The sequence below is a fragment of the Lytechinus pictus genome, chromosome 17 (genome assembly GCF_037042905.1).
Source record: "Lytechinus pictus isolate F3 Inbred chromosome 17, Lp3.0, whole genome shotgun sequence".
In the NCBI taxonomy this organism is placed as follows: Eukaryota; Metazoa; Echinodermata; class Echinoidea; order Temnopleuroida; family Toxopneustidae; genus Lytechinus; species Lytechinus pictus.
The window spans coordinates 31278715-31295955 of record NC_087261.1 but is presented as its reverse complement, the minus strand read 5'-3'; the positions used below and the strand labels follow the sequence as shown (position 1 = coordinate 31295955).

The following is a 17241-nucleotide window of genomic DNA, read 5'->3' as shown; positions in this document are numbered from 1 at the left end:
TAAAACATTTAAAGAAAGAAAACAACAACAATCCATCCCCATCCCCAACCCCACTATAAAGCCCACTATGACTATCACATATGATTATATCGGAATTCAGTTAAAATGTATTCAGTTTACTTTAAAAATGAACTAAAATTCTAAACTTAGTTGTTTACAATGCTTCTTAAAAATAATAAATGATCCACAAGTTTGTATATTTAAAGGAAGGGTATTAAAAATGACGATTGCTTGATAAGAAAAAGTTGATTTCATATATTCTGTTCTAGGTGTTGGGACATGTAAAGGATTGGTTGCAGCATATCTTGTAGAGTAATAAATTGGTCTATAGGAAACGAGTCTTGTTAGATACATTGGTACAAGGTTATTAATTATTTTATACATCATTATACAGTAATTGAATTTTATACGTTGTTGGACGGATTGCCAATTTAGGGTATGTAACAGAACCTTAGTTGGTGTATATCTATCGACATTCAAAATCATTCTAGCGTATCTATTTTGAGCTCGTTGTAGTTTGGTAATATTATGCTTCGTTGAGGTTCCCCAAATAATACTGCAATAATCAAGGTGTGGTACAAACATAGAATAATATAAATCAGTTACTGTTTTCTGTGTTAGATAAATCTTAATTCGACGTATACATGCAGTGAAACGTGAGAGTTTGCTTACAAGTGCATCAATATGTTTTGACCATTTCATCGAAGAATCAATAATTACTCCTAGGTATTTTACGTTGTCAACTGTTTCTAAGTATGAGTTATTACATGAAATATTGATTTTGCATTTATTAATCTTTTTAGTAGTACCAAATACCATAACTTTGGTTTTTTCGACATTAATATACATTTGATTTACCCTCATCCATTCAACTATCATATTGAATTGAGATTGAAGTTTTATTTCCAAATTTTCTTTATTTTTTGATTTACAAAAAATAACGGTATCATCTGCATATAACGATATTTTATTAAGTGGTATATTAATAATTTCACAAATATCATTAATATATAAGCTAAAAATCAATGGCCCAAGGGTCGAGCCTTGGGGAATTCCTGTTTTAACAAAGAGAGGATCACTTAAAACATTATCAATGGAGACACGTTGTATTCTGTTTGTTAAATATGATTGGAACCAGTTATATTCAGTACCTCGTATACCATACAATAACATTTTTTTTAATAGCTTATCATGCGGAATCACATCGAAAGCTTTCCGAAGGTCTAAATTGGACAGAATATCGCGACAAAATACTGAAGTGCGACTTCATCAATTTTCTTTTTGCATATTTCAGTATTTTAGCAACAATGATGTCAGAGTATTCGCCTAGTGAAAAATATAGCGAGGCCTAACATCACAGAACATCATAGTTACAATATACATGTATTTGGTCACATGATGTTACTTGAAGCAATCACTATACAAGATTTAATCTATGTAGGATATAGTCACATGTAACCACTGGTCTCTCATATTTCTTATCGGGTGGTGAGGATGAGTTCGCAAAGTGGTAAAACGAGTGGGGCAGTCTCTTCTGCATTGTCCGATTCTATATAGCATCAGTGCTGCCTTAGAAAACAAGTGAAGATGAAATAATCTTTAAAAAAAAAAATTGGGGGGTAAATTCACGAAAGAAAAGCAATGCCATTGACCTCAAATTACCTTGACTTTCGCTTAATGACTTTAAATTTCATAAATCTACATTATTTGTGATACTAGTATTTGAAAATGATTATACGTACCGTATTAAAGTTATACACGATAGGGGCATCTGAATATTCGAGAAAAAAATAACATTTCTTTATAAAAAAAAATAAGTTAAAGTTTAATTATGCTAAATGACCTTTGACCTTGATCATGTGACCTAACATTCATGAAAGATGTTCAGCGATAGGTGATTACCCTTATGTCCAATTTAAAGTTACATTTCAACGATTCAGTGTAGACGATGCCACTGCCATTGGAAATGTGTCACCTTTTTCTCGCTTCTGCTATACAGGCGAGACAAAAATTTAACTAGAACAGCAGAAAATGTAACCATGAATGAGCAATCCCAGACGATTTTAAGAAATGAAAAGGCCTAAGCGATGTTGTGTCTGACCAGAAATATAGCGATTTGCAAGGGCACGCAACAGAATTGTATCAAAAGTTAATTGTGAAATAACTGGGATGGAATAACATTTGTCATAAGAGTCTTTAATCTTGACCTCAAAATGACCTTTGACCTTTACCTTGTGACCTCCGAACACAATAACATGCAGGCAGTGGCGTACCTAGGATTATTCAAAAGGGGGGCAAATTCGTCTGCAAATAAATTTGACATGCAAAAAAAAAGTCTTCAACCACAAATAAAGGATTTCGTACCAGAAAAAAAATTTGAGAAGCAAAAAAAAAAGGTCTTCAAGTTCAAAGGAGCGGGCCACTTGTGGCTCGTCAGGGATCAGTTAAGACTCGTCAGGGGGGCAGGGATACGTCCCTTGCATGGGTTGTGACACGTCAGGGGGGGGCAATCTGCCAGTTCTGCCCCCCCCCCCCCCCGTAGGTACGCTAATGCATACATGTCTCCTAAGGACAGTTGCAACCCAAGTTTGATTTGAAAATGACTTTGATACGATTGCGGAGTTATGTGTCAGTCTACATTCATCTTGAATGTAGACTATAATGGGGACCTGAAAATGACCGTTGACCTTACCATGTGACCTCCAACTGCACTGTATAATATGCAGGTCCCCTAAGTACATCTACCATCCAAGTTTTTTTTAATTGACTTACGGTTGCAGAGGTATGTTTCATACCCGGGGGGGCCACTTCCATTCACGAGTGGATACCATGCGCGACCATGGGGTCTCAAAAAGCACCCTAAACACGTAATTTCCATATTCTGAAAATGCACCCCTTAACAAGTATTGGCGTGTGAAACCCTACCCTTAACAAGTATTGGAAACAAAACGATACTCTTGGCAAATGTTCCCTGAAATGAACCCCGGGGGGGGCACTCAGTATATATTGCATAGTGGGTATGTGCCGCGGAGGGGACCCCCATTTTTGCACCCAAATTTCCGTTCCAAGGCATAGCATCTTTGTCTTATTGAGACAAAAAACAAAGAAAGCCGCTCCAAGGCATAACACTTTGTTCTTATCGAGAGAAAAAAATAAATCCGCTCCAAGGCTTCGCATATTTTTCGTTCCGCCGTTCCGATCGCATTGATCTGCTGCAATTTTGGTGCATTATGAAAGATTTCTGCCTAAATGAGACAGAAAATCGTGTACATCTCTTGAACGCACACACAGGTCACGGAGTGACCCTGAGTGCAAACAGCTGACTGTGTTACAACTTGGGGAGTGATACATTTTTACAATAGGGGTGATCAAACTCACTGGAGGGACTTTAATTCACTTATAACAAAGAAATGTTAACTACAGTACTCATGTTGAATGCTCTGATGAAAATTATATAAGTTTCACATTCATTTGAACGAGAGGACAAGATAATTGTATATATCCAGTGCATTATGCGTGAATCATACTACCATTGCGACCCCTGCCCGGCCTATGGTTCAGGCATGACGATTCTGAGTGACGTCACCGATAGAGACCTCAAATGCCAAAAGAGCCGATTCGACAACTAACTTAATCTAAAAAACACGTATTGAAGATAACATCCAATGGAGAAATGGCTTTCATTTTCCTATACATTCCATTCTTCAATAAATCTTTCACCCCGTCGTTAACTGCCCATTCATTTTCGAGCAATGGGAAAATGAATACAGAGTGTCTCAAAGTTTGTGTGAAAAAAGGTGCATTTTCCATAGAACTTCTGCCAAAAAGCAATGCGTAAGGGAAAGATTAGCCCCAAAACACGAATAGATTAGTTAATCAAATGGGATGAATCATGAAAATCAGTGAAATATAGTTTATCCTGTCCTCATTACTGAACGCCCCGACTTGATACGATTAATTTTTCCCCCTCTCAATCAACTTTTAAGAAAAAGGGTGCATATTTTCATAAAAATACCATGTGTTATATCGACGGACGCCCGTGCGTACGAGCAGGAGGAAGCCAAATGTCTCGTATTTTTCATAATGAAGCGGCCGCCGAGCGCTGTCCGACCATCGTCTCTGCGCTAGCGCACCCGGCGGAGGCCGCGCTAGCTGCATCATCCACGCATGCCCGTTCCATAGGGGTGCATATACGCACGTACTCGCACGCTGGCGATCCGTTCCAAGGACCCCCGTTTTCACAAAATTGTAGTTCCAAAGCCCGTTCCGAGGACCCTCCTTTTTACAATAAGCCCGCTCCAAGGCCCCCGTTTTTTGTCTCACCCGCGGCACACCCCTACCACTTTTTTGGTCGAGTGCCCCCCCCCCCCCCGGGAATGAACCCCTAAACAAGTACAGGAATGTTTTGTTGTTACGGGTCCTTCGGTCGTCGGCTTTACCTTATTTGGTTTAGTACGACCCCACCTTCAACACCTCGCGCAAATCGGACTCTAAACACGAAGTGTTGGGGCAAAAAGGACATCCTTAATAAAACATTTTAATTTTGTTTTATCATTCCCGCGAATTCGACCCTAAACACGTAATTTTTCTAGCGAAATAGATACCCTTTTTTCATTATTTTTGTGTTTTTGACACCCTTATCACGTTACGTACGTAACGTGCCCAATCGTGAAAAAGACATCCTTTTTACGTGTTTTTTTTGGTCGCGCATGGTATCCACTCGTCAATGTAAGTGCCCCCCCCCCCCCCGGGGTTTCATAAGAGAGCCTTGCATGTAAACTTCAACATTGACATGAAAATGACCTTTGACCTTACAATGTGACCTCCGACTGCAGCATAACATGCAAGTCCCGTAAGCACATCTACCATCCAAGTTTGGTTGAAAAGTGACTTACGGTTGCGGAGTTATGTGTCATAAGGCACCTTTCGCAATCCTCTACAACGCGAGATTAAAGTCGGGTAACTCAAAAGTTAATGATTAATCATAGACTCGATTTTCAGATTGATTGTACATTACAGTCAATACAATCAAACGTAGAAAACTGTTCTACAATCATTGCTAAGCTTTGTGTTACAGGCCCTATAGATCTTGCTTTTCGTGTGCAAAGCTCTTTCACACGATACCAGCATGGAGCTATAATAGCTCTATGATACCAGCATGCCATGCCATTTGCCTGCCTCTGCTCGCGGCGGGACTGTACCTGTATCATGGCTATGACTCCAGCTGGCTGGAGAGAAGCGAAATGTAGATTTTGACATGGATAAGAAAGTGGTTTTTCAGACAAATCGAGTACATATTGAGTAAGGAAAAACTTACCGAATTAAGGCTTAGATATAGATCATTACAGTCCATCGAATCGATATTGCATTTAATTAACATTATTGGTGGATCACTGGCAATTTATTCCATGAGTCAGATCCCCGGGGGGGCCAGTTCCATTCACGAGTGGATACCATGCGCGACCATGGGGTCTCGAAAAGCACCCTAAACACGTAATTTCCATATTCTTAAAATGCACCCCTTAACAAGTTGGCGTGTGAAACCCTACCCTTAACAAGTATTGGAAACAAAACTATACTCTTGGCAAATATTCCCTGAAATGAACCCCTAAACAAGTACAGGAATGTTTTATTGTTACGGGTCCTTCGGTCGTCGGCTTTACCTAATTTGGTTTAGTACGACCCCATCTTCTACACCTCGCGCAAATTGGACTCTAAACACGAAGTGTTGGGGCAAAAAGGACATCCTTTATAAAACATTTTAATTTTAATTTATCATCCCCGCAAATTCGACCCTAAACACGTAATTGTCCTAGCGAAATAGATACCCTTTTTTCATTATTTTTGTGTTTTTGACACCCTTATCACGTTACGTACGTAACGTGCCCTATCGTAAAAAAGACATCCTTTTTACGTGTTTTTTTGGTCGCGCATGGTATCCACTCGTCAATGTAAGTGGCCCCCCCCCCCCCCCCCGGGGTCAGATCACCTCTCCAGCCGGAACCATTTTCGCATGCGTTGACATATACACAGCATGCAATAGGCCATAAACCGTCTGAAAAAAACATCTAAACAATATGCCTCTAGCACACAATGTAATGGGCAGTATGTTTTACTTTCCGCAGAAATGGGGGATTTCCCGGGGGGTACACTTCCGTTGATGAGTGGATACCAGGCGCGACCACAGGGTTTCGAAAAGCACCCTAAACAATGGAAGTAAGTCTTTTCCAGATTATGAAAATGCATCTCTTAAGTATTTGGGTTGTGACACCCTACAAGTATTGGAAATATATCCCGTTTTTCGGTATTTTAATCATCGTTTTTTACACCCTTATAACGCTACATATGCCTATACGTAACGTACTTACCCACTCTTTCCCTTTTTACGTATGGCCGAGCCTGGTATCCACTATTCAATGGGAGTGGGCCTCCCGGGCGGCTTCTCGAGCTCTGGGAGGAACCAAAAGTGGATTTGGAAAGTCGTCCTAAATCGGATAAATCGCTGTTACCATAGTAGCAACCAGAATTTTGCACACGAAACGCATATTGAATGTTTCCGTCGCAGATGCGAAACGAAAAAAAAATCTCATGTCACACAATTTGCATTGCAGGACAGAATTTAACGACCATGATGACGGGTCCAAAAAGTCTCTTCCAAAATCAACTACGGTTGTAAATAAGCGTGCGCGTCCTCAAACGAAAGGTCGGGAATGTTTGTGACGGACGGACGCATGACATTTGGATCCCTGAGTCTCGCCTTCACCTCTGGTGGGCTAGACAAAAAGTGCCGGTCAGATGTCCATCAGATAATTCTGGGCCAATCTGAGTCTTCGCTCCAAGTGTAACTCTTAAGTGTGCAACACTTATTTCTTTCCTCCCAGGTGGATCTATTAGACATATACCATATCACCTCGGTGGCAACACAAGGGCGCACAGATTATGCGCAGTGGGTTACAAGCTACAAGGTAGCATGCAGCACCGATGGCATAGTCTTTAATACCGTACGTGTCAACTATTCAGGGTACTGCACTTCTGAAAAGGTGAGTTTGAAAGCTACTTAGGGTGTGTTCAATGTCAATTTTTAAATTTAAACAGCAACATAAATCGTGATGGAAAACTCAATTCCAAAACACCCAACACAAATCACTTCCTTCTTTCACTCTTTTCTTCCTCTTTTCTTAACTTATTTTGTTCTATTTTCTTTTAATCTTCTTTTTTTTCATTTCCTCTGTTTTTGTGGGGTTTATTCTTTCTTTCTTTTATCCTTCCCCCCTTTCTTTCCATTTTGTTCCGTCTTCCTCTCATTATTTCTTTTCTTTCCTTCTTACTTTTGGTCTTTCTTTCTTTATTTCTTTTTCCTTTGGCTTTCCTTGTTTTATTATTTCTTTTCTTAATTTCTTCCTTTCATTATTAAAAAACAGGGAAAGCCAATGATTGAATGACAAAACTATTTCTTATACTTTTGTCTACCATTTTCCTCAGAATATTATTTTTTCCACTCCCTCTTTTTTTCCATCAATTTAAAATTATGGAGTTGCCAGTTCTACGGGATTTTGATAAAATATGTAGAGGTCTAGATCTATTTGAAAATATGGCACTGTTTCAGGAAAGGGGACTAGTAGGCAGAAGATAATTATTGCAAATTTTGAGGCGCACATGATTAAAATGATGAGTCAAATTAAAGCTGAAAATCATCTGTTATCTCAACGATTTATTTGCCAAAATCTGCTAAACATATAGTTATGAAGTGTCATACTCTCTGTGCATGGCTCTAGATTTTTGTGGAAACTCTCGATAGTTTGACCATTTAACAAGCAAAGTTGTCCTGAAACTACCTTCTAGATTAAAATGGGCTTATAAGCTCTTTGTTAACATGTACATATCTGATAAAATACTATATATTGAGAGAGATCATAGAAAGTACCGCTAGGAAGCCCCAAAATTGACAAGAATTTCAATGACAAATACGGCCATCACGACCGCGTAGGAAGCCGTTACCAGTCCGCTCAGGCAGGCGATTAGGACACTCAGATCAAGGTTGGAGTGCTCAATTGTGGTTAATTTTGAGGAAATGCACGCTGTTGCAAAATCTCCCCTTTCCAACGATACATACCCTATCTACCGAAAATGGCCGATAATTAATCTACAACTGGTAATATATAAAGTATCCCTTAACTAAAAGTTGAACGGACAGAGCTGTAACTTCCTTATGGATGAAAAGTGTGAGTTTGGACTGCAGAATCTTGGATGCTAAAACACGGTGCCATGGATGGCCTTACAAAGGCTCGGAGAGCAGGGGGCTTAACCTTATTATGTATAAGGGTCGTTCGTTATATTTTGCCTTAGCGGGCTGCCTTCATGATGAAGCAGGGATTAAAGCTGTATTTTCCCCCGAAGTCATTCTTTTATTGAGTAGCATCACCATCTACACCTGATTCCTTGCTAAAACCAATATGTAAATAAGAAAAACACATATATGAATAAAGTTTGAAATTGACCCCTCGCTCGGTTGAGTTGTATTGAGAAAGAGATGTTTCAATGAACCTGCATACAATGACCTCTCACACCCCAATCTCCTTTGACCTCATAACCTCAATGGTTCAATATAAATTTTTAAAGAGAAAATGAACACTCCTGCTTTGTTAACTTTCTCTTAACCTTTCTATATAAAGTAACACCACTGGGGGAGGGGGAAGTTAATCTTATTCTTAATGAAAACAATATAAGTTGATCCTTTTACTCCTTTTTGCATCAAAGATCTTCACTGGAAATTCTAATCAGAACAGTGTAGTGAAGAACGATCTGCCGGAACCGCAGTATTGCCGTTATGTGCGTCTGATGCCACTCACTTTTCGTGGCCGTGTTAGTCTCCGCTTTGAAGTATACGGTGAAGGCCCCATTGCATCCAAGGTCAGTTTAAATGGGTGTGGAAAGCCATTCCATTACTGCTTTACCTTTGACCTTGATCATGTGACTTGAAACTCATGCACCATGATCAGTGATACTTGATTACCCTAAGTCCAAGTTTCATGAAATAGGTCGATGAAGTGGTGACATTTTAAAAACTTAAAAGAGAATTCAACCCAAATAAAGACTTGTTTTCAGGGGAAAAGGAACATTTTAATAGACAAGTTGATAGGTGGAAGTTTGAACAACATCGGACAAACAATAAGAAAGTTATGAAGTTGTAAAATTGGCAATCACTATACCCATCATGCCCATGGAGACTTCAAATTGGCCACATATGTGATGTCATAGTGATGTAAAAGGCAAGGACTACTCTTTTATGTACTCCAATACATAAAATGGCTAAAATTGTATTTTCTTCAAAAGTTTTACTTCAAATTATATTTAACTTTCATGGGGATATCAAACATACTCAACCTGGGTTATTGCTACCCCCAGGGAATGGGTACTAATAAGGAGAAAAATACAAATCCCTGATAAATACATGGCCAATGGGAAAGTTGTCCTTGCCCCTTGTCATAATACCCAGTTGCCAATTTGAAATCTACATAGTCTTTAACATGGACTCAATTTTAAAATAGCCATGACTTTCTTACTGGACTTACTCAATTCCCTCCTAGGTTGTCCTACTCAAACCTCTCTCCAGTGTTCCTAGTCAAATCCCCCCAAACTTGACCTACTCATATCCCTCTGAATTTGTCCTACTCAAATCTCTCTGAAGTTGTCCTACTCTAATCTCCCTCAAATTGTCCTACTCAAATCCCTCTGAAGTTGTCCTACTCAAATCCCTCTCAAGTTGTCCTTCTAATATCCCTCTGAAGTTGTCCTACTCAAATCCCTCTTAAGTTGTCCTACTCAAATCCCTCTCAAGTTGTCCTACTCAAATCATTCTCAAGTTGACCTACTCAAACCCATCTCAAGTGGTCCTTCCCAAATCCCTCCCAAATTGCCCTACTCAAATCTCTCCTAATTTGTTCTACTCAAATCCCTCTGAAGTTGTCCAACTGATATCTCTCTGAAGTTGTCCTACTTGAATCCCTCCCAAGTTGTCCAACTTTCTTACTGGACTTACTCAATTCCCTCCTAGGTTGTTCTACTCAAACCTCTCTCCAGTGTTCCTAGTCAAATCCCCCCAAACTTGACCTACTCATATCCCTCTGAATTTGTCCTACTCATATCCCTCTGAAGTTATCCTACTCATATCCCTCTGAAGTTTTCCTACTCATATCCCTCTGAAGTTGTCCTACTCAAATCTCTCTTAATATTCGATATGCTGTATACAGGCTGTCTCAACATAAAATTCCTCCGTTGAAACTATTACTTTTATGGTTATTTCAAAAAATTTATCTGGAACATACCAACTAGTATGATACGGATTTATTCAAGTGCATGATTAGCAGGATATTATACGGATTCAAATCAAGAACGGTGAGAAAACAATCTTTTGAGAAGTTGACAAGAAGTTGATTATCCATCGTTTGGTCCCAGTCGTGCAATATGATGTTTGCTTTATAGAGCACAGATCTACATGTAGCTCGAACTAACTCGGTCAGGGAGCTTCGGTCTAACGCACCCTTTTAACAATGGGGTCGATCAACTTGATCAACTTTGTCGCTTTTGTTACCTTTGTGCTAATCAACAATGAACATTCCGTTGCCTCATCAATTAACTTAACCCAGCATTACCATGGCCAGTATAGGTTTATTCATGGAAGGTATCTGAAATCAAGGGTCTCGTATTATGCAAATAGTACAGCTTGCTTTCAAATTGAACTCTTTGAAGTCAAGCATCACACCGGCACCTCTATGACCCATTCCCTTCTTGCTGGTGATGTTGAAAGTAATCCAGGTCCAGTAAACCATGAGAGTACAAGTGCACCCAGTAACAAAAAGAAGCATGTAACTTGCGTCCTTTTCAATGCAAGGAGCTTAAAGAACAAGACATCTGAATTGGAAGCTTACTTAGCCACCAAAAACCCTGATATCATCTGTGTCACTGAGTCCTGGTTGACACACCTTGTAGATGATTCTGCACTTGGGCTACCGGATGATTATATAGTCTTCCGTCGTGATAGAGCTCAAGGACGTGGTGGCGGTGTGTTGGTCGGAATCCATGCAGCATTGAATCCAATCAGACTCATTGAGCTTGACCCTGGGAATATAGAATTGATGTGGTTCTCTATGAAGACAAGCCGAGAATCATGGATTTTTGGTCTCTTATATCGTCAACCATCTAGTCATGTCTCGTTTTGGGATTGCCTTCGTCAAAATATTTCATCGATACAATTTGAGCATTACGATGGTTGTCTGTTATTAGGCGATTTCAACGTGGACATGAATCCTGAGATATCCAACTCTTCAACAAGGAACAGACTACTCGATGTCACAAATGAGTTAGGTCTCTATCAGATTGTGAAGGATGTGACACGACCGTCAAGGGATTCTGAATACCAAGGATCAATCATCGACCTTGTATTCACAAACCGCCCTGATTGGATTTCGAGCACCGATATAACTTCGTCGCCTGTGGAATCGGATCATCTTGCGGTAATTGTAAGGCTTCGGAGTCATAGATCTGCACCTAGGCCGTCTGTCATCCGTGAATTTCTTGATACCCGAAGTGGTGACTTTGAACATCTTCGTAGTCTCCTGCATTACGTTCCCTGGAGTGCCTTCATGGACCCTTCTGACCCTGATGCTTCGCATGAAATTTTCATGGACTTGTTTGATGCAGCCATTCGAGACTCTATTCCGAAAAAGACAAAACGAAAGTCTAAGAACTGTCCATGGATCACTAGAGATTTGAAGGAACTCATTAATGATAAACACAGATTGTTTAAGAAAGCAAGGAAATCTAGATCTGATGTAGACTGGAGTCAATATAAGATTGTCAGGAATAAAGGTAAGCATGTCACTAGGAAAATGTACTGGGAGTATGTTAATGTTTTATTTTCACGCAAGGATAATAGGCGTAGTTTTTGGTCGTTTGTAAGTAAGAGGAGACAGTCTCCCCCTCCTCCTAGCTTTACTATTGATGGTGTAACTGTCACTGAACCCACTGATATAGCTAATTCTTTCAATGATTATTTTGCCTCTATTTTTAATCCATGTATACATGTCATTGATGAGGCTCCTCCCTGCCCCTTTCCTATTCCAGAACTTTCTTCGGGTAGAGCCATACCAGGTCTACAGGCATCTTTTAAAGCTCTCACCTTCTAAAGCTCCTGGACCTGATGGTGTCCTCCCATTTGTGCTTAAAGAGTGTGCATATGAACTTACATCTCCTCTGTCGCATCTTTTTAATATATCACTTGTTTCGGGCAAGATACCGGAATCCTGGTGTTGTGCAAATATAACCCCAATTTTCAAAAAGGGTGAAAGAAGTTTATTGAAGAATTATAGGCCAGTAGCACTTACTTCAGTTATTTGCAAACTTCTTGAGCAAATAGTTGTTTCATCGATCAATGAACACGTTCAGATGTATGGTTTGATTAATCCGAACCAGCATGGGTTTACTCAAAAACGTTCATGTGTTACTCAACTTATAAACGTTATCCATGACTGGTCTATGACATTGGACGTTTAAGTACCTTAGCATCACAATAAGCAATAATCCACAATGGAAACTACATGTTGATAATGTTGTAAGCAGGGCAAATCGCCTTCTCGGCTTCATTAGACTAATTGCAGGCAAGTCTTCTACTGCTTCAATATTCTCACTTTATAAGTCTCTTATTCTCCCTATATTGGAATATGCCTACCCAGCTTGGCATCCTAACACCATTCAACAGGAAAAGCAACTGGAAAGAGTGCAGCGAACAGCTACACGTCTGGCCCTCAAGCAGCGGAAGGGAGACATGTCTTATGAAGATATACTCTCGTGTGTGTGTGTGTATTTGAGTTTTGTCAGACGTGTATCAATCAGATATGATTATTTACGTCTGGGACCGACCTTTAACGTCACCATCCGAAAGACGTGACCAGGGCTCGAACCTCTGCAACAATTTGTAACTTCCCCACATAGCTTGGATTACAGGCGCACGCCACAACGCCCAGTCGCGCCTCAATTGGTCTAGTCTTGCCTCAAGAAGGGATTACTTGCTCTGTTCCTTTATTTTCAAATGTCTACATGGTCACATCCAATGTGAATCTCTCTCACGAAATGTCCTCATCAATTCCCGTCATCAAGAGCTCCTTACATTTTGTCATCTGTCTTCTCGAACCCAAGCTCTCTTTCTTTCACCCTCTCGTCGTTTCCCAAGAATATGGAATGCTCTCTCCACTGAAGTAAGGGATGCTGCTGTTCTCAATTCCTTACCTTCCTTCCTCCTTTCTCTAAAACAGTCCCTCTTTGCCACAAGATAAGAAATAAGACTAATCTTAGCTTAATTTTTGTTTGGGTTTCTTAAATTATAAATTATCATACTCTTAATTGTATTCTTTTCTATTAAATATGCTTCACATTGCCAGATTAGATCAGAATAGTAATACAATACTCATCATCGTTTTTTTTTTTTTTTTTTTTTCACCAGTCGTCTTATTAATAACCAGTAGACTACTTTCTGATTATTACTTTCAATCATTCTCTAGTTGTAAACATCGATCAGCTTCTGCATTTCATTATTATTTTATAGAAATTTCGCCAAACATTGGGCTAGATTATAATTTGTGCAATTTGTTTTCTAAGTTGATATTTGTACGCAGTGCTACATGTGGGGGGTGATATGCTTCCGAGCAACAGCTATTAATTATGCTTTTATCACCCCTGACCAGCATGTAGCACTGCTCCGTTCTGTATTGTTTGTTTTTACCATGTATAATGTCACCTATGCTTGTATCATGCTTTGGTCAAATAAATAATAATAATATAAAAAAAAAAGTTGTCCTACTCAAATCCCTCTCAAGTTGTCCTACTCAAATCATTCTCAAGTTGACCTACTCAAACCCATCTCAAGTGGTCCTTCCCAAATCCCTCCCAAATTGCCCTACTCAAATTTCTCTCAATTTGTTCTACTCAAATCCCTCTGAAGTTGTCCAACTGATATCTCTCTGAAGTTGTCCTACTTGAATACCTCCCATGTTGTCCAACTCAAATCCCTCCCAAGTTGTCCTACTCAAATCCCTCGCAAGACATTGTCCCTGCTACCAAGATAATTGCTTACATAATATAGTAAATTTAATCTGCAGTTTCATTTAATCTCAGATTAAATGAAACTGCAGATTATTCTGTAGTTTCTTTCATGACTTGATGTTAGCCAACCATCCTTAGGTAAATATCAGAATATAGGATAATTTCATATTTTTCTCTATGTTTTTCAGTGTTAATTGCCAACATCGGAGACCAAACAAAATTGATCGATTGATGGAATCAGTGAACGGAACAGCAAGATGGAGGGTTTTATTCAATTTTCTTCACTTTATATAGTCTTTAATTTTTTCATCATTATGTATACATGTAGGCCTATACAACAATATTTAATGAATTTCCTTTGGTTAGAAAGTGTTTTCAATACACAAGTTATCTAAACCTTGTTTATTACAAAAATGTATGTACATCAATAAGCTAGGTTTTAGGGGATCTAATATTGTTCTTTGAAAGAAGTCCTCAATGATGAGTCTGTTCTATTTTTTAACCTGCATTGTTATTTAATAGTACATTACTATACTGTACTTTACTATAATCTCCGGAAAATTTCTACTTGATAAATTAATACCACGTCTGCAATAACAGTTTCAAGCTACCAAAATCACTCACTTTTCCATCAAAATGTGTATTTTCTCAATTCACTCTATTTATCCTTATGTTTTTTTTTTTTTTTTTTTTTTTTTGTTCTTGATCGTTCTCACGCAGCACAAATACATGAAGGACCATACTACATGATTACTTCGGACGTAGGAATTATCATTCAAATCATTCTATCAAATAGGTTTCAATAGTTTGTTTACGAGTATTCCTACTATACCTGTTTTGCCTAGGCCTTTATATTTCTTTCTCTTTGGGATGAGATTTTGTACTTTCATATTCCTGTCATATACATGTAGGTTTTTAAAAATACTTAGTAATGACTGATATAAACTCTGGAGATGTCATATTGAAACTCTGTATATCAGACTCAGTAACACTTTTGGAAAAGCTATTTACAAAAGAAGCGCAGTAGGTCTTTCATCTCTGGAATTTCATTTTTTTTTACTTCGTATTCATAACATTTTATTTCTAACACAAAAAAACAATAACATAGTAGCAAAATGAGTTCTAAATATCGTGACTTGTGATGTATTTTTCTATGCGCATTTACATGTATGGACACGACCAGCAGTTATAACATTGTAGTCTGTGTTGAGCTATCAAACATTTTATTAGCCGTGGGGTTATCCTGGAGTATCTGATAAATACCTTTTTTTCTTTGAATGCTATAAATTGTGTTCAATTTATTTATTTTCTTTTAAAATGTGCCTTGATAAATGGTGTAGGAGTGAGAGTATTAAGATATTCCCACTGTGTATGATAGATTTTTGCAAAAAACATAAAGTGTTTATGATCGAATTCAAGTATGTGGACCATGTCCTTATGCAGAATATTTTTCCTGGGGGCGAAAGATATGAAAAAAAAAACTTTTGAATAAAGCGAAGGGGGGCTTTTTCATTTTCAAAAGTGAAATTAAAGGATTTTGTGCACACTTTATGGTGAACTGTTAAGTCCCAGTTTTTGCCTCTGTAGGACATGTTATTAAAATGTTCTGTAGAAATTGTAACTGAGAATCATTATTTGGTGCTCACAAAAAAAATTCTAACAATGTACAAGTGACCTGGAGCCCATTTCATAAAGGACTTACAACTGTTGTAACTTTGCCATACCATGGTAACAGCAGCCAATAAGAATCAAGGTTTCCATGGTTGTAAGTCCTTTTATAAAACGGGCCCCAGAACCCCCATCCCAATCGTAATCCATGCACATGTACTATAAATTATTGTCCCCGGAAGAAAAATGAAATGACTTTTATGACTTTTAAGTAACAGATATCTTAAACGTGTTTGTACAAATTGGAGTGCTGACTTCGAAAACAAATAAGATGAATAATTGTTCAAAAGAAAGAAAACTATAATTTATATGAAACACTAAATTCATTGACCCTAAATGAACTTTGACCTTATTATATGACCTGATACACAATCAAGATGATAAGTGATAATTTATTACCATTATGTCCAAATTTCATGAACTAGGTCTATACACTTGATAAGTTATAATAGCATTTCAAAAACCTTAATTGGTTAAGATTTCAATCTGAATACCCAAAACATGGTCAAAGCTCATTGACCCTACATGACCTTTGACCTTCATCATGTGACCTTATGTCCAAGTTTCAAATTATGACATTTCAAAAACTTAACTTTGGCTGAGATGTTTTTTACAAAGCCTCTGTCAGAGAGCGGTGCCTTTAGTTTCGCTCTGCTATGCAGGCGAGACAAAAATGATTGAATTCTGATGGATATTTCACCAATCTCCTCCAATATCATTATTTTTTTCTACTTTTATCAAAAACTAGGGCGGTATCAGCGGCGTAACAGGGGTCGGTGGCCAGGGGGGGCAAAAGCCAAAAATTTCCCGGTCATATCATGGTATGAACAGGCGTAATGGTGTAATGAGGCGACTATTTCGAGAAGGCCAGAATATATCTTTAAAAAAAGTTGCGAGCGAGCAAAAGTTTTCGCCTTTTTAATACAAAAATCAAATTTTGTGATAGATTTTGACATGATATCCAGATAATAATATATTTCATTCTTCTCTCTTTAGATTCCTTTTTTGTCACGGTGGTCTGTACGCCACTGTGATCAGGATTCTTTGCGGCAGTAGCGTGAAGAGTAAAAAACAAAACAAAACAAAAAAACAACGAGGGGCGCAGTATAGCACATGTGCTAAAAAGCTGCTTTATATATAAGTCCCGAGCGAGCGAAGCGAGCGAGAAAAAAATCAACTTTTCATGTGAATCTAACTTTGAGCTATTGTTTGACATTATTTTCAGTAATTAAAATCATATCCTTCAATTTTCTTTTGCTTTTCTTTCCTCCTTTTTTTTTTGTTCTTGTCTGTAGAACTTTTTTGGGCCATGGCCCAACCCTTCCATACGCGTTTGGGGTCCGGGGCGGAGCCCCCGGAACTTCTTGATATCAAAGCCATTTAAACCTCGCAGATTTCCGCAATTTTAATCAAATCGCGGGCATATACAGAATATAGCTTTTACACAACACATTTATTAAACCCAGTTGCATAATG

General features: G+C 38.5%; 1 protein-coding gene across 3 annotated transcripts in view; it reads left to right on the top strand.

Moving 5' to 3' along the window:
* Positions 1-17012, top strand: part of LOC129280527 (retinoschisin-like) — a 34700-nt gene extending 17688 nt beyond the window's left edge. For all 3 annotated transcript variants that reach the window (XM_064111818.1, XM_064111819.1, XM_064111817.1), the window contains 3 exons: positions 6882-7040; positions 8758-8910; positions 14286-17012. In XM_064111818.1, coding sequence (XP_063967888.1) covers positions 6882-7040; positions 8758-8910; positions 14286-14291 — 318 coding nt within the window. In that variant the 3' untranslated portion in view covers positions 14292-17012. The remainder of the gene's footprint in view (positions 1-6881; positions 7041-8757; positions 8911-14285) is intronic.
* Positions 17013-17241: the final 229 nt, after the last annotated feature.